The following is a 19,151-nucleotide window of genomic DNA, read 5'->3' on the forward strand; positions in this document are numbered from 1 at the left end:
CAAGTAAATAGCACACCTGGGGCCATTTTGAGTCCAGAAAACAGTGCAGAAGAGAAAGTAAAAGCCCCTTCTCCACATGTTCCATAGGCCCAGCCTGAACTGGGGACCCAACTGACATATAATGCATTCGAAGTCAGGTAGGGGAACTCAGACCTAATTTGTAATTGCTATGTGTGGTTTGTCCCTTAGAAAGTGTTGCCCTTTTAAAAAATCCAGATATTGCTTAAAAGTAAGCCAAATGCTATACTACATGTATCACTGTAGTGTATACTAAAGAAGTTATACTACATGTATCACTGTCTGGGCTCCTGTGTGGCTGGGACTGGAAAAATCCAGACTTCCCACATGCACAGGTGCTAGCCTGGTTTTGCTGCAATGCTTTCTAAAATATTATAGCAAGGCAAATTTGGGGGAAAATCACAACAAAGACAAAGAGAATCTGAATGTTGCAAGGAGGCACTACAGTGTTGTAGGGCAATGGTCCCCAATCTTTTTATCACCGGGGACCGGTCAAAGCTTGACAATTTTACTGAGGCCCGGGGAGGGGTAGTCTTTTGTCAAGGGACGTGGCTGCCGCCTGAGCCCCTGCTCCACTTGCTTTCCCGCTGGTGCCCCTGAATTCCCATCACCCACTGGGGGGCACTGACAGCAGCACCTGCGCAGTGCCACACCGAGGGGCGCCCCAGCCATGGCGGCCACTGGAGAGCCAGCAGCAGAGAAGTGGGGCAGTCCCTGAGGCAGCAGCCAGGGAGTGGGACAAGGAGGAGCCGCGGCCCGGTACTGACTGACCCACGGACCAGTACCGATCCCTGAACCAGGGGTTGGGGACCACTGCTGTAGGGAACAGCAAAGGGCCTTCACTCTCTTGCAGCCTCAAACCCAGGGCAAACTAACCATGTAGAAAGAAAGTCCATTCATCATAAGTGTTGGCCACATCCTCATGAAAAATGGGATTATCACAGAGCAATAAACAGTCAGCTAACAGGAGAGGAGACCGATATAGAATACAGAGGTCAGCTTTAGCAGGGCTTTAAAAAGAGTGTGTTTCTGAGTGTGGGATTATACTCACACCAAACTCCTTCACAGTGGTAATTTGCAAAGGATTTCCCTACCAGTGTGTTAGGGCCATTCTTCATAGGATTGTTTTCCACAGTAATTGCACCTGAATGAATCAAAAATTGATGTGCGCCTTGTGTACATGCAATGAAAAGCTACAGCTAGCAGGGACTATTGCACAATACCAAAATAACTTTAACTTTGCAACTTGTTCATTCAGGAAAAAAGAGAAATTTATAAATAATAAAAAGTATGGGTGGATTCTGTTGAACAGGAAAGGTTGTTCTGACTACAGAACATATATATTTTGTTGGAATATTTTTCCTGTCTTATGGGAATAGTAGGTTGTTTATAATATTTGGATCTTGTTAGTGACATATACACAGGCCAAGATCACAAGCAGGAATACTATCACCACCTTTTCTCCTTTGAAGAGTCTGCTATGGTACAGCTAGCTGCCCATGAAAATGCCCTCACAGGATACATTCTTAAAGGAACTCAATGAAATCAATGGCATGTACTTCTAAGAACACATGTTCAGGATTGCACTGAAGAACAGCAGCCTGCCATGTGTTTGATGGTCCTATGAGTCACTCCCTTCCAGGTTTTCACTTTTATTCACTCTGTGTGGAGGGGAGAATTTAATGGGCATCTAGCTAGTATGTTGATCATGCCATAGTTTTAATTAACATGGAATAATTTGTGTGAAAAGAAAATTCCCATAAATCACCTAGGTTGAGATGTGCAATCAGCACCTCACACAGCATCAGAACTTCCCTGCAAGGTAAGGAGTTTTGATTCGCTTTGCTCCCCCCCCCATTACCTACCACTTTATGATCAGACCATTTTGGATAGCGTATTTCCATAAAGTTTCTCAACATGAGGTTATTGTAGCTCAATTCCCATATTATATCTGCAGCATTGTAGCTGCTGGAAAACACCATGGATGGTTTCCCAGATTATATTGGTAATGTAAAAAAAACCCTAACAACATAGCTTACACAGGTGATGTGATGTGACAGACAGACTGCCCAGAGTGGTTACTGTGCAAATCAGTTGCAGCCAAAACAACAAAAAATCGTGTGGAACCTTAAAATCTGAACACATTTATTGTGGCATACAATCATGTGGCGACTCATTTGTAAGAATTCTGCATTTGTCTAGGCCATGTGGGCAGTAAGCACCATAGAAGACCACATACTGCACAAATTGAAATGCTGATGATGTGATATGGGCACCTGAATTTCAAAGGATCCCCCCCCCTGCATTTACATAGATGTAATATTTAAATTGTGCTTCTGTCCATATTTGTGTGTGTCTGTATCTAGTTCTTTATAATAGAAGAGTTGGTTTGGTAAGGCAAACATAATTTACTAAAAAATACTTAAAACGTCTGTAATTTTAAAAAATGAGATGGGCTGGCAAGGCAAACATTAAACAAACTTTCAATACTGATCAGCCTATCAATTCCAACATTTCAGAGAAGGAACTGCTAAAAACCGGGACAGTTCTAATTCTGTTCACAGCAGGATTCCTTTTAATTATTGAGATAATTTTCCATTTCTAAAGAGATCATCTGGTGTCAGGTAGCCCCATTCATTTTCTAGGAACTTCCTTTTAGTTAAGCAAGGAGAGGATCACAGCTTTAATCTGATTCCTGTTGGTAGAAGTCTACCATATTTGATGACCTCTCCTTTTTCAAGCACCCCTCCCCTTTAAGATCTAGCAAACCGCTCTCCCCTTTAAAGCTACAGCATAAAAGTGACTTACTGACAAAATGTTAGTTCCACATCTGGACAGCTCCTATGCGTGCTTACTCGGAACCAAATGCCACTGATTTCAATGGGGTTTACTCTCAAGCAGCCGTCCCCAGCACTGCAGACTTCGTTCTAGTCCCTTTGCCCTTAGGGCTCTGAGGCGGTGGAAGGAAGTTTTCCCGCTTGATCTTGAGGAACTGTCTGAATGGGGCTAAAATCAGAGCCACGGATCCGACAGTAAGAAAGTGAGTTTTTGTATCGCCTGATGACGCTAAATTGTTGTTCTTGAATTCGTGAATAAATAGTAATTAAATGAATTCCTAAATGGATGAGACCGAGTCTGACGTCCTTATGAAATTGAAATCACGCTCTTCACTGCTAGTCTTACTCAACAGGAGGAGGAAAGGGGGAGGGGGAGGAAGTATGATTTCCTCTATTGAAAAGCCGTGGTTCAGTGAGAGACTGACTACTGTTTATTAATTGAAAAGATTGCCTTTCTTCTAATCAGGTGTGGATTTGCGGGCTGGTGGATCGGAGTTCTGAACCACGGCCGAGAGCGGTGCAATGCGGAAAGGCAGAGATTAGATCCGCTCCGGGCTAGTTCGCCGGGGTGCTCCTGAAGGAAAACTGAAAAGTGCATGGGTGCGGATCTGTGGACGTTTTATGGTCTCCAAATCACAAAAGGACCAAAGCAGCTTTCCCCGGGGAAACGTTCCATTGAAGCATCTCTCTCTTAAATGGCAACCATTGAATTCCTTTCTCATGAATGGGAAGAAAACATATTCTGACCATGTTCCTTGGGAGACGGTCACCGGCCTCAATAACTAGCCAGCATTCAACACCCCTTACTGGCCACTGGAGAACTGGGAGGAGGGGGAAGAGAAATTAAGGCGTATCTACTATTAGAAGGAACCGCAATATTGAGAATGTGTGGGGTTTGTTTTGCTTTGTTTAATGCCCCCTGCTCCTAGCTACTTCTTGTTTAACTATGGAGGCGAAAACTGTATTTTGGACTCAGGTACTTCGCAAATAAATCATTTGATGACGGCAGAAAAAAAAGGGGGGGGCGAGTGTTCTACCCATCAGGTGTGCTGATACCTTCGGGAGCTCCACACAGAAGACCCAAATAACTCCGCCAATCATATAGATATAATATATTTCACTCTCACCACATAAATACAAAACAGTCAAATATCCAAAACATTCAGAACACGGGTTAGTACCAAGAGTTTCGCCTTCAGCCATCAAGTCATTCATTTATTTTCTTCACTAGTTGCCTAGAAACTTTAGACGTAAATAATTTACAATAAAATTACTATGAGGGGCATTTTTTTGCGCTCTCTCTCTCTTTCTCTCTCACATACACACACACACACTTTCCTCCCTTCCCTAATTCTTTCTGTTCTAAAATTAATTCTATCCACTACATCAACCATTCCACTTTTTTGCCTCTTTTTGGTTAAAAAGTTTGGTGGCACATATGTATACAGTCTGTAAACGCAATATATATCTATATAGAGATATAGATATATCAAAATTAAAGCAACTACCTAAGTACACGGAGTGAGACTTTTTTTTTTTCACCCTGTCAATTTTCAAGTCCTGGAATTTAAAGTGGAAAAAATCTTGTCATACATACATCAAGGAGGGTTGGAAGAGATAATTAGGGCATAACAAGGAGAGTTTTAAAACAGAAAATCAAACAGGATTTGGGGGCGCGGGATGGGTGGGTGGGATGGATGCATTGAATCTTGCGAAGGAGTTTGTTTTACGAGAAGATAGTTCCAAAATGGAGAATAAACTCGAGCCATTTTGGATTGATCAATATGGGGAAACAACCACAACGGACGTTAAGGCGGGTTTTTGGCGCGTTCGGAGAATCCATGGCTGCCGTTTTTCCTCCGCTATTTCCCATATTCACCATCATCTGCACTTCTGATTTTATTTCAATCTAGAACTGGATTCGGGGCGGTGGCAAGGAGGGGAGTAACACTCGAAAGCTGGCACCGCTTTGAAGGACTCCGTTTTCTGGGTGCACATGAATACGATCAGTGGGCCTATTACTACAATCGAACCGGGCGGTGGGATACGCATACCCAGGACTGAAAGGCGTGCTCAAATGGCCCCGCTTCCGCTTCGCGTGGTGGAATACAGGGGTGAGCACAGAGGTGAGCACAGTCTGTAAGGCCCCCAGCTTCGTCTGGGATTTCGTTTTGGTCTCCGGGACGTTTGGTTTGAATCCATCAGACCGCGACGTTTTTCTTTAGGGCTGCTGGGCTGTTATTTCAAACATGTCATTTGAGAGCTGCGGGCCCGTCCTCTGGCGACGACGAGCGAGCGCCATCCCTACGCACGTTTCCCCCAGAGCAGCAAAGCGCCGGAATCAGCGCGCTTAGGGTCTCCCAACGCGCCTCCGCCCACCCACTCCCATGGGCCAGGACTGCTGTCAAAGCTTTTGGAGGAAATCGTGCTACGAATGGCGGGAGGGGAGCTGCTAATCTTCAGAGCGACCAGCAGCCCCGTTGTAGGGTGGCTCTTGCAATCGCAGGGAGGGGAGGGGGAAGGAAGGGAGGAAGGAGGCTCCGCTTTCAAAGGACCAGTCTCTTTGAAGGAGGACCTCGACCATCCTCGGAAGTGGGAGAGAGATGCCGGTAGACTCTACCCAGAACCCCAGAGACTGAACATGGAAAGGCCGACCAGCCAAACCCCTTTCAACCACTCCTCCCTCCCCGGCACCCTCTTCCAAACCCCGCTTGCACCAAGTGGATCCTTTTCACATGATTGGCAGTCAAAACTTGCGAGGGAAGGTTTCTGTTGCGCCAGTCTGCTGCGCCCTCATTCCGCGATCACTTCAGTCCCCCCCTCTCCTCTATCGGGTCAGGTGGAAAACCCAACGTGGGTCACCCCTATTACAAGGCCCTCTGCCCCCTCCCTCGCTCCCTCCCTCTCGGTTGTTTTGTCTGGCCTTTCCGTCTGTTTGGGCGGCCATTGTCTGGCTCGGGTGGGCTGCGTCGTGGCTGATCCGGCTCCTCCAGTCCGATTTGCCAGGCCTCTGGCGCTGGGCCCCGAGGAAGCGCTGGCCGGCAGGGGCAGAGAAGGCCCAGGCCCAATGGGACGGGGCTCCCGGGCGGGAGAGCCGGGAGGGATGGGGCGCAGGGGGAGGAGAGAGAAGAGCACACGGGAGGGAGGCGGAGGGCGCCGAAGGGGAGGCGAGCCCGGGAATCCCGGTGGCCAGCGGAGACGAGCGAGACAAGCACGGGGGGGGGGGGAGGCGGCGGCGGCGGCGGCAGGTCAGTCCAAGGTCTTCTTGTCCGCGCCGTCTTTGCTGGCCGTCCGGGAGTAGGGCTCGAAGGCGGAGGAGCTCAGGTATCTGGCCGAGAGTTCCTGCAGGTTGCCCGCCAGGGAGCCGGCCATGGCGAGGGGGTTGGCGGAGAGGCGGCTGGCCACGGAGCCCAGCAGGGTGGGCACGGGCAGGCTGAAGAGGTTGTGCCCGCCGGGCGGGGAGGGGTGGGCTGGCCCGGCGGCGCTGCTGACGGGCGGCGGGTGCGCGGAGGCGCCGGCGGACGCGGATCCCGAGCCGCCCGTGCCGCTGGCCAGGCTGGGCGCCCGCAAGGCCGAGCCCAGGGCGCTGGTGGCGCAGGGCGGCAGGAGGCCCGGCAGGCCGGGCGGGGAGAGCAGGCGGCCTTGCTCCAGCAGCCGCAGCACGCTGCACGTGGCCGCCGTCTCCGACACCACCGACTTCAGCTCCGAGTCCTTGCCCTGGTCCTTCTTCTGCTTGGTGCGCCGGTTCTGGAACCAGACTTTGACCTGCAGCGAGGGGCGGGGCCGGGGAGGCAAAAGCACAAGGTCAGCCGGCGGGGAGGGCGAGGGAGGAAGGAAGGACGGAAAGGGCTCCCTGCACCCAGAGGCCACCCCCCGACCCCTCCCCACGCGACCGGACACTGCGCTGCCCCCGGGGAGAAGGTGGGTCAGCTGAAACACGGAGAGAAGGTCGACAGGTCTCGAAGTGGCTGCCCAGTGCGGGGACAACAGGGACACGCCACCCTTACTGCTTCTCCAGACAACAGCCCATGTTCTTAGATCTGGCGTGGGCGGCCCAGGACTCCCAGGAGGTGTACACGGGAGGAACCAGAATACACGTGCTTGCATGTGATGGGAAAGCCCTTATACCTTGTGCCCTTTTTAAAGGTGCACTGCAAGTGCGGGTCTTGAACACCTTTAAATCCCCTTAGCGAAATTCTTTTCAGGTTTGCCTGGCTGAAGGATTCCCGATATGGGAGATCCTACACTCCAAAAAGTGTGTAGTAGGCCCTAAACCTTCCCATCTCTTGTGAGTATTTCCCTGAAGACCTTAAGAATAAGGCCTTGAGCCTTCTGAATCTCTCTTCCCCTTCCACCTGCCTTATCTCCGGATGTCTCTGGAGATTTCTCAAAGGCCTGTAGAAGCAGAGGTAGGTTACAGTTAAGCTGGCCTGTTCCATTACAGTCCTGTGCCTTGCCAAGCCCATGTCTTCTGGAGTGCTCTCATTGATCGTGTCTATTCAAGATGGCAAGCTCTACTCTGCTTACGGTGTCTGTGTGTGTGTTTCCCCTCCCTGGCTCCAGCACTCTAAAGACACCTGCATTCGCCCCTCAAGCATCTTTAGATCTCTTTTCCATTATTTCAAATATTATTTCACTCAAATCAATATCACATGCCACTCTCTAGCCACTGAGGCTGTTCTGTTTGTCATACCTACTTGGCTAAATCTGACAGCCAAAGAAATGCTAATTAGCTTGTCAGAGGGATTCATTACAGTACAGGATCTTTTCAAGAAATAAGAAACCACTCCTCACGCCCTTAGTCTTTCTTTCTTTCTTTCTTTCTTTCTTTCTTTCTTTCTTTCTTTCTTTCTTTCTTTCTTTCTTTCTTTCTTTCTTTCTTTCTTTCTTTCTTTCTTTCTTTCTTTGAAATAATACTTGGATTGGACTTTTTCACAAAGAAAATTTTAAACAAACGACATCCACACATTTGCCACTTTCTCCCTTTTCATTCTGCTCTAAAAGGGAACTGGCAAACCTTAACAGAAAATGGGATTTCTTCCCAACCTGCTGACCCCATCTATTTTATTATTAGCTAAAATAAGGCAACAAGTCTGAGGAAGAGTGCTCGCACTCGAAAGCTCAGGCCTTGAACAAATCTTTGTTGGTCTTAAAGGTGCCACTGGACTCTGATTTTATAAGGCAACAAGCGTTAACCACAATTCCAACCACAGTTTCAGGTGAATGCAAAAACAAGGATATCTTCCACTCCTTCTGTACAAGAATGGGGGAGGGATATTTTAAAGCTTCCCTGAGCATTTCATTATAAACATGCAATGATTCCCACCCCCATCCCTCCAATCCTATTATTTGTTCCTTTGGCTCCCTCATTCAGCAAATCTCTCATACAGTATTTCCTTCCTGTGTGGAATGGTCAACGCCTTCTTGCCTCCTGTGCTATACACATGATTCTATACACCGCCTGGAAAATGGGACCGCCCTATTCTACCCCCCCCCCCCCCCACAATTATTGCTGTTTTGAAAGAACAATTCTAGGATGAAAAGAAAGAAAACTATCTCAAAAGAAGTTAGAACAGGCCCTCCATGTCGAACTCGGTATTTGTAAGATTCACAAGATACGCATAGGATAATGCTGCAAAAACCATATAGCTCCCCCTTTGCCTTTATTGGTTGATATCCACCCCCCATTGCCAATTGCCCCATTGCCCCATTCAAGACCAATTGTTTGTCAAAATGTAGTCAGTTTCAAGAGACCTATGGCCAGAAGAGGCACACAGTTTTCCAATCAAATCTTTTTCAAAACCACAACCTACAATATTACAAACACAGTCAAAACAAAAGTGGAGGGGGGGGGAGGTGTAGCATTTATGCAGGCATCTGTTTCCATGACAAGTTTCCTTCCACTTTTGAAACGTGTTTGGAAGTCAACTGTTCCTGAAAGAAGGAAGTGACTGCCCGGCAGGCAGGAAAAAAGGAGTGCGGGGCATCTTTAGAAGGAGCAGGTCCCCGAAAGCTTTTACTGTAATAAGCCTCTTAGCTTCTAAGGCCTCACAAGAGGTGGGGGGAGCAGTCACTGGCCTCCCCCCCTCCCGGAATTTCAAAGGAAGGAGGCCAGGCTGGGAGTCCTCTAGTCTCCAGCAGACCCAAGTCGACACCTGTGGCCGGCAGCTCCCTGAACACCAGCGAGGCACCCAACCTGCCCCTTAAGGCAGTGAGGCTCAAGGCGCCGGATTCTTCTTCGAGGATGGCTTGGATTCCACCAACCCCCCCCCCCCCCAGTGAAGGCCTGCCTGTGGATCAGGGCCAGACGCTGCTCGGGGCTCAAACACTCTTTCCGGAGGGTCCCCTCCGACAGATCTTTCCTCCCCACCTTTCGGAGCCCCTCTTGAAAGAGGTGGAACGCCGAAATTTAATTTCTCTTTGCCAGTACATTTAATAATTATTATAATTATTATTTCTATACCGACCCTCCCGGTATGGACTTGGGGCGGTTCACATAATAACACTTTTGGCACCTAACGCTCTTACGTTATTTAGGTGAAAACCAATGCGTGCTTAAAAAAAACACCCAGCAAGACTTACAACCCACGCTCACAAGGCAAGGAAATAAATCTCATTCATCCCAATCGAAGTTATTTTTATGCAGAGTATTTAGGAGGAGCGTGCCTGGCAAGTCTGGACAGAGTCTTCCGGAAAACAAATGTCCACAAGCACATTTGGGAGTCCGGCCCGTGGATTGCAGCGGGACCCCGGCCCTGTTTCCCGGAGAGTCGGCGCCACGGAGCGCAGTGGATTCCAAGGTGGGCGAGGCCCTCCGAGGCCCACTGACCAGCAGGGACTTCGAAGAGCGCCAGGATATTCAGGATCGCCCCTCGGCGCTTGAGCCAGGAGAAGCCCCTCGGCGCCCTGCTCGCCTCGGGGGTCAGCCGCCGACCTCCCCCGCTTGGAGCGGGCCGGGGTTTGGGCCAGCGCGGCCGGAGCCGGCAGCGGGCGAGGTCCGGCTCTCTCTCGGGCATACCTGAGTTTCGGAGAGGTTGAGCTGGCGGGCCAGTTCCGTCCTTTCCCGCCCGACCACGTACTGGCACCGCTGGAACTCCATCTCCAGCCGGTAGAGCTGCTCCGCCGTGAAGGACGTGCGGGTCCTCTTGGGCCGGTCCAGATCGAGCCCTTTCGGAAGGATAATCTCCCGGATCGAGCCTTTGGCATCTGGCAGGAGGAGACGGAGGAGCGCTTAAGCCCGGGCGGACCAGAGCCGAGCCGGCGCAACACCCTTGCCCCGAGAACTTCCCGGGACTGGCGTCGGCGGAGCACTGCTTCAGGCTGGCCCATGGCGAGGCCCCGGGCACTCCCCGTCGGCGGCCCAAGCAGGACCCCCCCCCGCCCAGTACCTCTCCAGAGCTCCCAATATGACCTCCCCCCCAAATAGAAACAGCACCACTGGTTGGCTGCCCCCCCCTGTCCACCGCAGAGGCCTGGCCTGGCCTGGCAGCCTCCCCCCACCCTCTCGTATTGTCTTCGCCACGATGGGAGCCCCCTCATGAAGGCTGGCGGGGAAAGCGGGCCCAAAATGCCTTTCCTGGGCCGGTTCCCACCTCTAGAAGCGGCGGGGGAAGCTGTCTGGCGACGCTGTTTTCTCTTGCCCGTAAAACACGGAGGGGGGAAGCACACACGCCCTCCCCCCCCCCGCCCGGGCTCCAGGAAAGCGTCCCAAATCTCATTAGCACCTCCTCAGCCTCGATCTCGATCCGGATGACGGCCGGTCATGGACCTTCCTCATACAGCTCGGGAGGCGAGAGAAGTCCAGAAAGGCGCCGCTGACCTCGGCCGGGGTCAGCCGCCGGCGCCGCCGCCCTCGATTGTTGACAAGGCCCGGAGTCCCCGGGGCGCGGGTGGGAAGCCTCTCTGGAGCCCCCTCTCCCCGTCCCCCCGTCCCCCGACTGGGCGCTTGGCACCCGCAGCCCTGCGGCGGCCCGGTCAAAACGCGTCCAGCCGAGGGGGTGGCGGCGGGGAACGAGGCGGCCGGGGGGCGCATCATGGCAACAGGCGCCCTCTCTGTGTAGTCGCTGAGGCAGGCGAACACCTTGCCCAAAGGGAAAGAACGGACACCCCTTCGAAACGCGGCATGAAGCCCAGGGAAGACTTCGGCCCCTTTCAAAGACCCGGCCCAGCCTTCGGGGCGGCTGCCAGGGAAGCCCCGCTTGCCCCTCCGCGCTCCATCGCGCCGCTCCCGCGGAAGTCCCCGCCAGGGCCGCCAACCCAGAAGCGACTCATGCCTCGCTCTTCGCGCCCGCCGAGCTGCCGGCCTCTTCCGAGGGCCCCGTGAATCCAGCGGGAGAGGAAGGGGGCTTGGCGAGCCCCAGGGGTTTAGAGGCAACCCCCTCCGGGAAAGATCGTGTGGATCCCCCCCCCCATGCCCAAGGGAACGGAGGAAAAGAAACCACGACCCCCCTCCCGCCCCCGCCCCAAAAGCGGAACATTGGGCAGCTCGAGGCGCGAGAAACAAACCCTGCCTGAAACAGTCCGAGCAGCCAAGACGAGGGGCAGAAAATAATCTCTCTCGGATTGCAAAAGCGTCCTAAAGACCCCTTTGCCGCGGAGAAATCCCAAGAATATTTTGTTCAACAAAAAGGCAAGAGCCCCCTCTCACGTGGGCACACTCACGCAAACACACACCCCAGACACGATCCCCCTACCTCGGACGAGGATTCTTCGGCAATAATCCGGATCAGCGGGACTCGATTTACTTTTACTGCAGTCTTCGGAGACGCCGGAGGCGGAAAAAGTCCCCTGTTGATCCTTCAAAAAAGAAGCCGAAATATTTCCTTCGCATCCTTTGCTTTCCTTGCCCTCTTTATGTCCGTTCTTGGAGACCCGGGAGCCTTCAATCTCGGGATTGCATCTAACGTCCATTTTGTCTTGTTTCCCAAACATATAGTGCAATATGGGTTTTTTTTTAAGTAAAGAGGGAGAGAGAGGGAGAGAGAGGGGGAGAGAGAGAGAAAGAGAGAAAGAGAGAGAGAGAGAGGGAGAGAGAGAGGGGTGGGTGGGGGTGGGGGTGGGGGTGGGGGAGAAGCCCGTGTTGTGTATTGCACAGTTTATGGTCAGCTCGGCGAGCGGCAGCCGAGTCCCTCGAAGGCGAGAGGTCGGTTCTGATACACCCAGGCAGGAAACCAGCCGCTTCCTCAATCCCAGCGTCCTAGTGCTAGTGTCCAGCTTCCCTGAGCCCCAATGATCAGGTACTCCACAGTGCAACTCTAAAATGATTTAATGCCTGCCTTATTACGGAGAGGGATGTAGTGGTTAGACACCCAGAGGGACGCGCACTGGCTGTTTCAATTGATTACGGGTAATTTTGCAGCCTCCACATTTAGGTTACCTCATGAATACACTAAATTGTTTGGATAATATATCACATCGTAATGGGTGGTTTGTATGCTTGTCCCCAATCAAGTCGAGTTTAGCCAGTGAATAAACTGAAATGATTGGTCTTGCTTTCAGGAAACACACAATCAAAAGACCGAGACTTTCAGGAGAAGGGGGAAAAAACTTTTGACAAGATTCAGCCTGAATTGTTAGGAGCCATTAGCAGCCATTATTAACTTCCTTCAGTTTGCCTTTGACCCTTGCAGATTACAGGGTGGTTTTATCCAAGACACGCCTAATACATGTGAACAAAGCTATCAAGGAACGTGTGGTTTGTGTTTGTGTGTGTATTTGGGGGGGGGGGGTTGGAACACAAATACACATAAGCCATGAAGCTGGAGAAAGGAATCTTGGATCCCCAACCAACCAAAACACCACCAAAGAAACGCCAGCAACAATTTTAAATAAAGTTTTCCTTGGCGTGGCTTGGTGAGAAAGTGGGTTTGTTTGGCCAAGTAGCGGGGCTCCTTCTTAACACTTATCTCCACAGCCAGCCATCTTAAACTCCGACCTCTCTTTAATTCATTTCAGATACTTGCGTGGTCACCCCCCCCCCCACGCCTCTACACCTTGAGCGCATTTGCAGGGTATGGTGTGTGTGTGCATGTTTTTAAGGGCTCTTGCTTTGTATTCAGCTGGATCCAGGAGAGAGAGTAGGGAGAGAGAGCAAGCCAGCGAGTGAGCGGGGAGATCTCGACTGCGTGATCTACTAAAGGGGGGGGGGAGAGTTTCCCCCGGGCTATTTCATTGTGTCTGCTACAATATCTTTGAGAACCGCAACAGCCAGTAATCCAATAAGACCATTGATTAGGCTACAATGATTCAATTCAAGCGCATGGCTTTGTGCAAAGAGCATGCTCCAGCCTTTCTTGTCACCTTGCAGGGCAGAAGCCCTCTTCATGCTGCTCTCCTTATTCATTCCTTTATGGGAAATGTAGAGCGAAAGGAGTGAAAGATGGCAATTATCTAATTGGACTATTAACAAACAATTCTCCGAGTGTGGCTGTCTGGCATTAGTTCTTGGGCGGGGTGAAAGGCCACATGTTGCACTGGCCCCATTCACAAAAGAGTTTTAGGGGCCAGGTGAGAGAAAGAAAGCGAGGGAACTTTTCACACAAAATCCAGGCATCTGAGTTAGACATCCTTCCCAAGCCTCTCAGACTCTGGCCTTGTGGGTTGAAAGGGGGCCGGGGGCCGGGGGCCGGGGGGGGGGAGGCTGTTAACTTTCTCTAAGGAAGAAATTATTCCTCAGCCCCAGAGGCAGGGCGGAGGGAGGGGGGATAGTGCCTTGGTTTATGATGTTGTTCACATATTTAAGATTTCCAGATGAAAATAGGCAAAGTAAGAGGCAAAGTATAGGAAGCAAAATGGAATCTTATTTTTTGAAACTAGCTGAGGACCTCTTGACTGAGCAATCCATGCACTTTGTCTGAACAGCAAAGGTGGAGAGAGAAGATCTTTCAGTAACTAGCTGCCTGACAACGGTGGGCTTTTTTGTTGTTGTTATTGTAGTTTTTCTGAAAAGACAAGGCCTGAGAGCCTCTTCACATGATCATTTGGGCACGTGGATGCCAATGGGAAACCCTGTACATTCTGGTCCCGGCCTGACTAGCAACTTGGCCCTATGCGCCTATCGCCACATGAAGGACTTGGTTTCCAATATGTGTGTGATAGCCTGATGAACAGAATATCTATTCTGTTCGCCTTGGTTATGGGCTATTTTGTGCCTGGTTTTTCAAGCAAATGCTTTCAGATGGTCATGTACTTAGAGCAGGCACTTTCTTGTTCAGACTCAAACTGATATAAAACGATTTTCATCACCTTTAGAACAAGCAAAATATATTTGTGTTGTTTTTATCCAGTCATTATTTTTTTATTGCTACCCACTCAAGGCATCTGGATAAAATTTGTTAGACAATGATGTAAATTTCATATTCATACATAATCTGAAATCATAACACCATACCAATAATTCTATAGAGATTTGTGGTCTTACTGGGGAGATTGGGAGGTGTATTAATGGTTATTCCTTAATATATGATGCATCTGTTCATTCTGTCATATGATTCAGGTGTGGGAAAAGATTTCTGCGCAAGGATTGCAAAACGTCTTGCTTCTATGAACTAGGTTTTCTCATCTAGATATATTCTACTTTTATGCATAGTTGAACATCAGTTACATGAACCATAGCTTTTAGTCTCCTCATTAACCAAATTCATATCATCCATTATGTGCATTGCATATTAGTATACTAGACTATGACCTTTAGATTTTTCCTGGTTATTCAAATCAAGGACATATACAGTTCTCATGGACACTATCAACACATATTCTGCTAATATTTCCCTATAGGAAACAATTAACACCACAGTCCTAAGGCCATTTAGAACTGGTTCATGCATGCATATACATCATTTGATTTATCATTCCTTAATTACCCAGCTGACAGATTATTATTATTTATTAAATTTCTATACTGCCCTCCCAGTTTCCAGATATTCACTGCCCATGAGTCTCCAGACTAGGTGTCACTCAGTGGGGGTGTTTTGTAGGAGAGGGCCACAGATGCTATTAAAAGCTTGGTGGAAAAGCTCCATCTTGCAGGCCCAGTGCAATATAGAAGCACCCCTGTGGATAACATGGTAGCCCTCAGTGTGCTTCTTGGTGTTCAGTTCTGTCTTCTGTTTCTTTTCTAAAGCAGAAGGCCAATTCCAGCTTTCCTCTATTTCATTGGAGTAGAAAGAAAAACCTAGGAGATATCACTCTTGTGTCTGCAGGGAGCATCCAACTGGAAGCAGTAGGAAGATGCTTGGAAGCCCGTAATGCTTCCCAATATATTATCCCAATATAATCCCAATATATTATCGTTGGCCCCAGCTCTCATTTTGGGATTGGTCCCACCATCCATTTTTTGATGGTGTCCCATGGGTTCAACAAGGTTGAGGACCCCTTGAGTATGTGGGCTGACTTGGCTGAATAGATTTGCATGTGCAGTGATACCATACCCCACAGCCAGGGAAGCAGTCATACCACTCCAGTCTTTGAATGTTCTGAGGCTGTCGATGAGGCAAGAGAAACTGTGCCTAGTGCATGCATTTTGTACACTTTTGTCAGTATCATAGAGTGAAACTGCTAAAAGGTAGAAATATCTGATCAATCACACAGTCTTAGATACCAAGGAGATAATTAGTTTTGTTCCAAAATGTCTTGGAAAAATAGGAAGTGAAGGACCAGTGGCCAACTGCCTATAGGGAAGCCTACTGCAAGTCCCTTTGTCACAGAACTCCGTCCCATTCCACTCCCCTCTTTGCATTGGCAAGGAATTAGCAGGACCCTTCCAAAGCTTAGATTTGGGCCAAGAGGAATCAGATGTAACTGAAATAGCAATGATCTGGTTTGCAGGTAGCAGTTTAGGATCATGTTCACACAGTGAGAATTCTTCATTTGGCATGCATTGCCACTAAAAACGTAGAGACGTTCATACTGGCAATGGGGTATCCTCACAGTTTCCACCCTTTCCTCCTTTTTCTGGCATTTCCTCCCACTGTGCCATGATAGGGCTTCTGAAGACTTAACAAATGTTAATTGCATCATGTTAATTGCATCATCAAGAGCCTCTTGTGGCGCAGAGTGGTAAGGCAGCCATCTGAAAGCTCTGCCCATGAGGCTGGGAGTTCAATCCCAGCAGCCGGCTCAAGGTTGACTCAGCCTTCCATCCTTCCAGGGTCGGTAAAATGAGTACCCAGCTTGCTGGGGGGTAAATGGTAATGACTGGGGAAAGCACTGGCAAACCACCCCGTATTGAGTCTGCCATGAAAACGCTAGAGGGCGTCACCCCAAGGGTCAGACATGACTCGATACTTGCACAAGGGATACCTTTACCTTTACCTAATTGCATCATAGTTAAATGCATCATAGCCTTATAGCATTTACCAGTTCTTTTTCAAAAGCCCACCGGTGACACGGTGGTAGAATGGTGGTGGCCATGGGCTGGTGGAAGGAAAATGGTTCTTATGTGGGCAGGACTTTTGAAAATGGGCAACTTCCTGTCCACTTGGACTGCATTCGTTCAGAAAAGATTGTAGTAAACCAGGTTGGAGGAAAAGCATGCTGAGGAATGGGAGAACTGGAAAACGATACTGTTGTTGTTGGTGTGTGTTTGTGTGTGAGTGGGTGAGTGAGCGAGACAAGAGCTTTGAGGATGTTCTTTCTTTCTCTGTTCCTCTGACCTACAGGTCTTGAGTAGTATCCGTCTAGCACGACTAAGAATAAAAGGAAGAAAGGAAGAATTCCAGCCAGAGAGGACAGGCTATACTATATTAGAAAAAATGTCTTGTCACAACCTGCCCACTCTCTCAAGGCCTGAACAAGGAATTTAGTTTTAACAAGAGGGCATTTGCTGGCCTAGGATCCATTAACATTTTAATGACAAAGATACCTAGAGGGGTCTTGTTTTGCTTGTACAGCTAAGCCAGCATGCTATAGTGGTTAAGTGCAGCAGACTTCTGATCTTGGGAACCTGGTTTGATTCCCCATTCCTCCTCATGAGGCCAGCTGGGTGACCTTTTGTGATAGCCATAGTTCTCTCAGAACTCTCTCAGCCCCACTGACCTCGCAAGACGTCTGCTATAGGAAGAGGAAAGGAAAGACATTGTAAACTGCTTTGAGACTCCTTAAGGTAGGGAAAAATGGGGTATGAAAACAATTCTTCTCATAAGAGGCTTTATCACAGACATTCAAATAAAACATGCTTCGCAGTTCCTATGATCCATAAGCTACAACCACAATGTCCGTCTGGGACCTGTATAGCTAATATATGGCCTTCAGAGATCACAGACAATAGCACATTTAATCTTGCAAGCATAATTGCTCTCCTTTATCTTGGAACCTTTAAGTCTGAACAAATATTTTGGAACTGTAAACAGTGGGGAGATTCCCATATGGAGAGACTAGCATACATGCCTCCTCAAGCAGATGTAAAGGTAAAGGTATCCCCTGTGCAAGTACCGAGTCATGTCTGACCCTTGGGGTGACGCCCTCAAGCGTTTTCATGGCAGACTCAATACGGGGTGGTTTGCCAGTGCCTTCCCCAGCAAGCAGATGTAACTATTGATATTAATCTTCATAATGAACTGATTGATAGTCTTACAGATTAGGGGCCTAACACAAAAAACCTACTTTCTCTGGGCATGGTATGAAATTCAATCCCCCCTCCCCATTATAGCATGATTCCATGTCCTGGATAAATTATCATGATTAATATAATATAATACACCATTATCCTCAGATAACATTATTTTGATTTAATGCTGATATACAGGCCCTAGATATTTGCTTTCTTTTTTATGTGCTTGCTTACAAGGCGTATAGTAGTCCATGAGAGAAGAACACTGGTCAGACCACACCTGGAGTACTGTGTGCAGTTCTGGAGGCTTCACTTCAAGAAGGATATAGATAAAATTGAAAGGGTATAGAGGAGAGTGACGAGGATGATCTGGGGCCAAGGGACCAAGCCCTATGAAGATAGGTTGAGGGACTTGGGAATGTTCAGCCTGGAGAAAAGGAGGTTGAGAGGGGACATGATAGCCCTCTTTAAGTATTTGAAGGGTTGTCGGAGGAGGGCAGGATGCTGTTTCTGTTGGCTGCAGAGGAAGGATGCACAGTAATGGGTTTAAACTACAAGTACAATGATATAGGCTAGATAGGGGAAAAAATTCACAGTCAGAGTAGTTCAGCAATGAATAGGCTGCCTAAGGAGGTGGTGAGCTCCCCCTCACTGGCAGTCTTACCAGTGTCCAACCACAAGCAAAGGTTGGATACACACTTTTCTTGGCTGCTTTAGGCTGCTTAGGGCTGATCCTGCGTTGAGCAGGGGGTTGGACTAGATGGCCTGTATGGTCCTTTCCAACTCTATGATTCTATGATTCTAAGAGTATTGAGAATGCTTGTTTTACTCTAATTTAGAGGAAACAAGTTCTAATAGAAGTGGCATGTGTGAACTCTACCTGCTGTATGCACATGTTTTTCCTGACTGGATCCCATTCTTTCATGGAAGTCGATGGAGTGACAGATTTTCAGCAAAACAAGGACAGTTGAGATAAAATATACTAAAATATTAAAAATATTAGAAATAAAAGTTAGATGGGTATGTGCTTTACCTTACCTTGGGACAACAGATAAGGGCATGTGAAATTTTCTTTCCAAACCAGTTATCCAAATTGAAGATCCTCATCTTTTCCCAAAAAGTGTTGTTGGTAAGTTTGCATATTTTGTGTTTATTTGAATGGTTCCATATATGAATAATAGAATGAATGACTATAAATGGGAATGTCTGTGGGGTCCTTACGGGGCACATGTAGGGCAAGTGTCGGCTTTGTGATCCTTTATCAAGCTACCCAATTCTAGGGGCACCCAAAGAGGCTGCCCCCACCTGGCCCCATTGTATCCAACAGTAAATCTTAAGGGAAAAAAGGGCCAGATGGGGACAGCCTCTTTGGGTGCCTCTAGAATTGGATCCCCTGAAACTTGGGGGGAGGTGTCTTTAGAGAAGAGGGTCCTCAAGCTACAATGAAAGTTTGGAGCCTCTCACTCAAACCCCCACTTCCCCAGGCCTCAGAGAAGACAGAAACAGGAAAATTCACATTGACTTTAATGGGCTGAAACATTTTGGAGACATCTGAATCATGTTTCAGCTGAGTCAGCAGGCTATGTTTCAGCCATACAGATCTATGGTGGTTGGTACATTGGCCCATTTTGTTCTTGAATCAAGCCTGATCTGGGCTATTTTCGGTCCAAATGATCTGAAGTGCACATGCCTACTGTCTACTGCATATATAAGTGCATGGAGATGACATTACATTTGATGGGCACGCC

At 48.7% G+C, this 19,151-nt stretch overlaps 1 protein-coding gene across 1 annotated transcript; it reads right to left on the minus strand.

The window, feature by feature from the left end:
* Positions 1-2,437: 2,437 nt before the first annotated feature.
* On the minus strand, positions 2,438-11,891 carry VAX1 (ventral anterior homeobox 1). The gene is made up of 3 exons (XM_077349884.1): positions 11,549-11,891; positions 9,874-10,061; positions 2,438-6,620 (listed from the first exon to the last, which is right to left on the minus strand). The coding sequence occupies exons 1-3, from the start codon at positions 11,784-11,786 to the stop codon at positions 6,105-6,107; spliced, it is 942 nt and encodes a 313-aa protein (XP_077205999.1). The 5' UTR covers positions 11,787-11,891; the 3' UTR covers positions 2,438-6,104.
* Between the last annotated feature and the right edge of the window lie 7,260 nt (positions 11,892-19,151).

The sequence above is a fragment of the Paroedura picta genome, chromosome 8 (assembly GCF_049243985.1).
Source record: "Paroedura picta isolate Pp20150507F chromosome 8, Ppicta_v3.0, whole genome shotgun sequence".
Lineage (NCBI taxonomy): Eukaryota > Metazoa > Chordata > Lepidosauria > Squamata > Gekkonidae > Paroedura > Paroedura picta.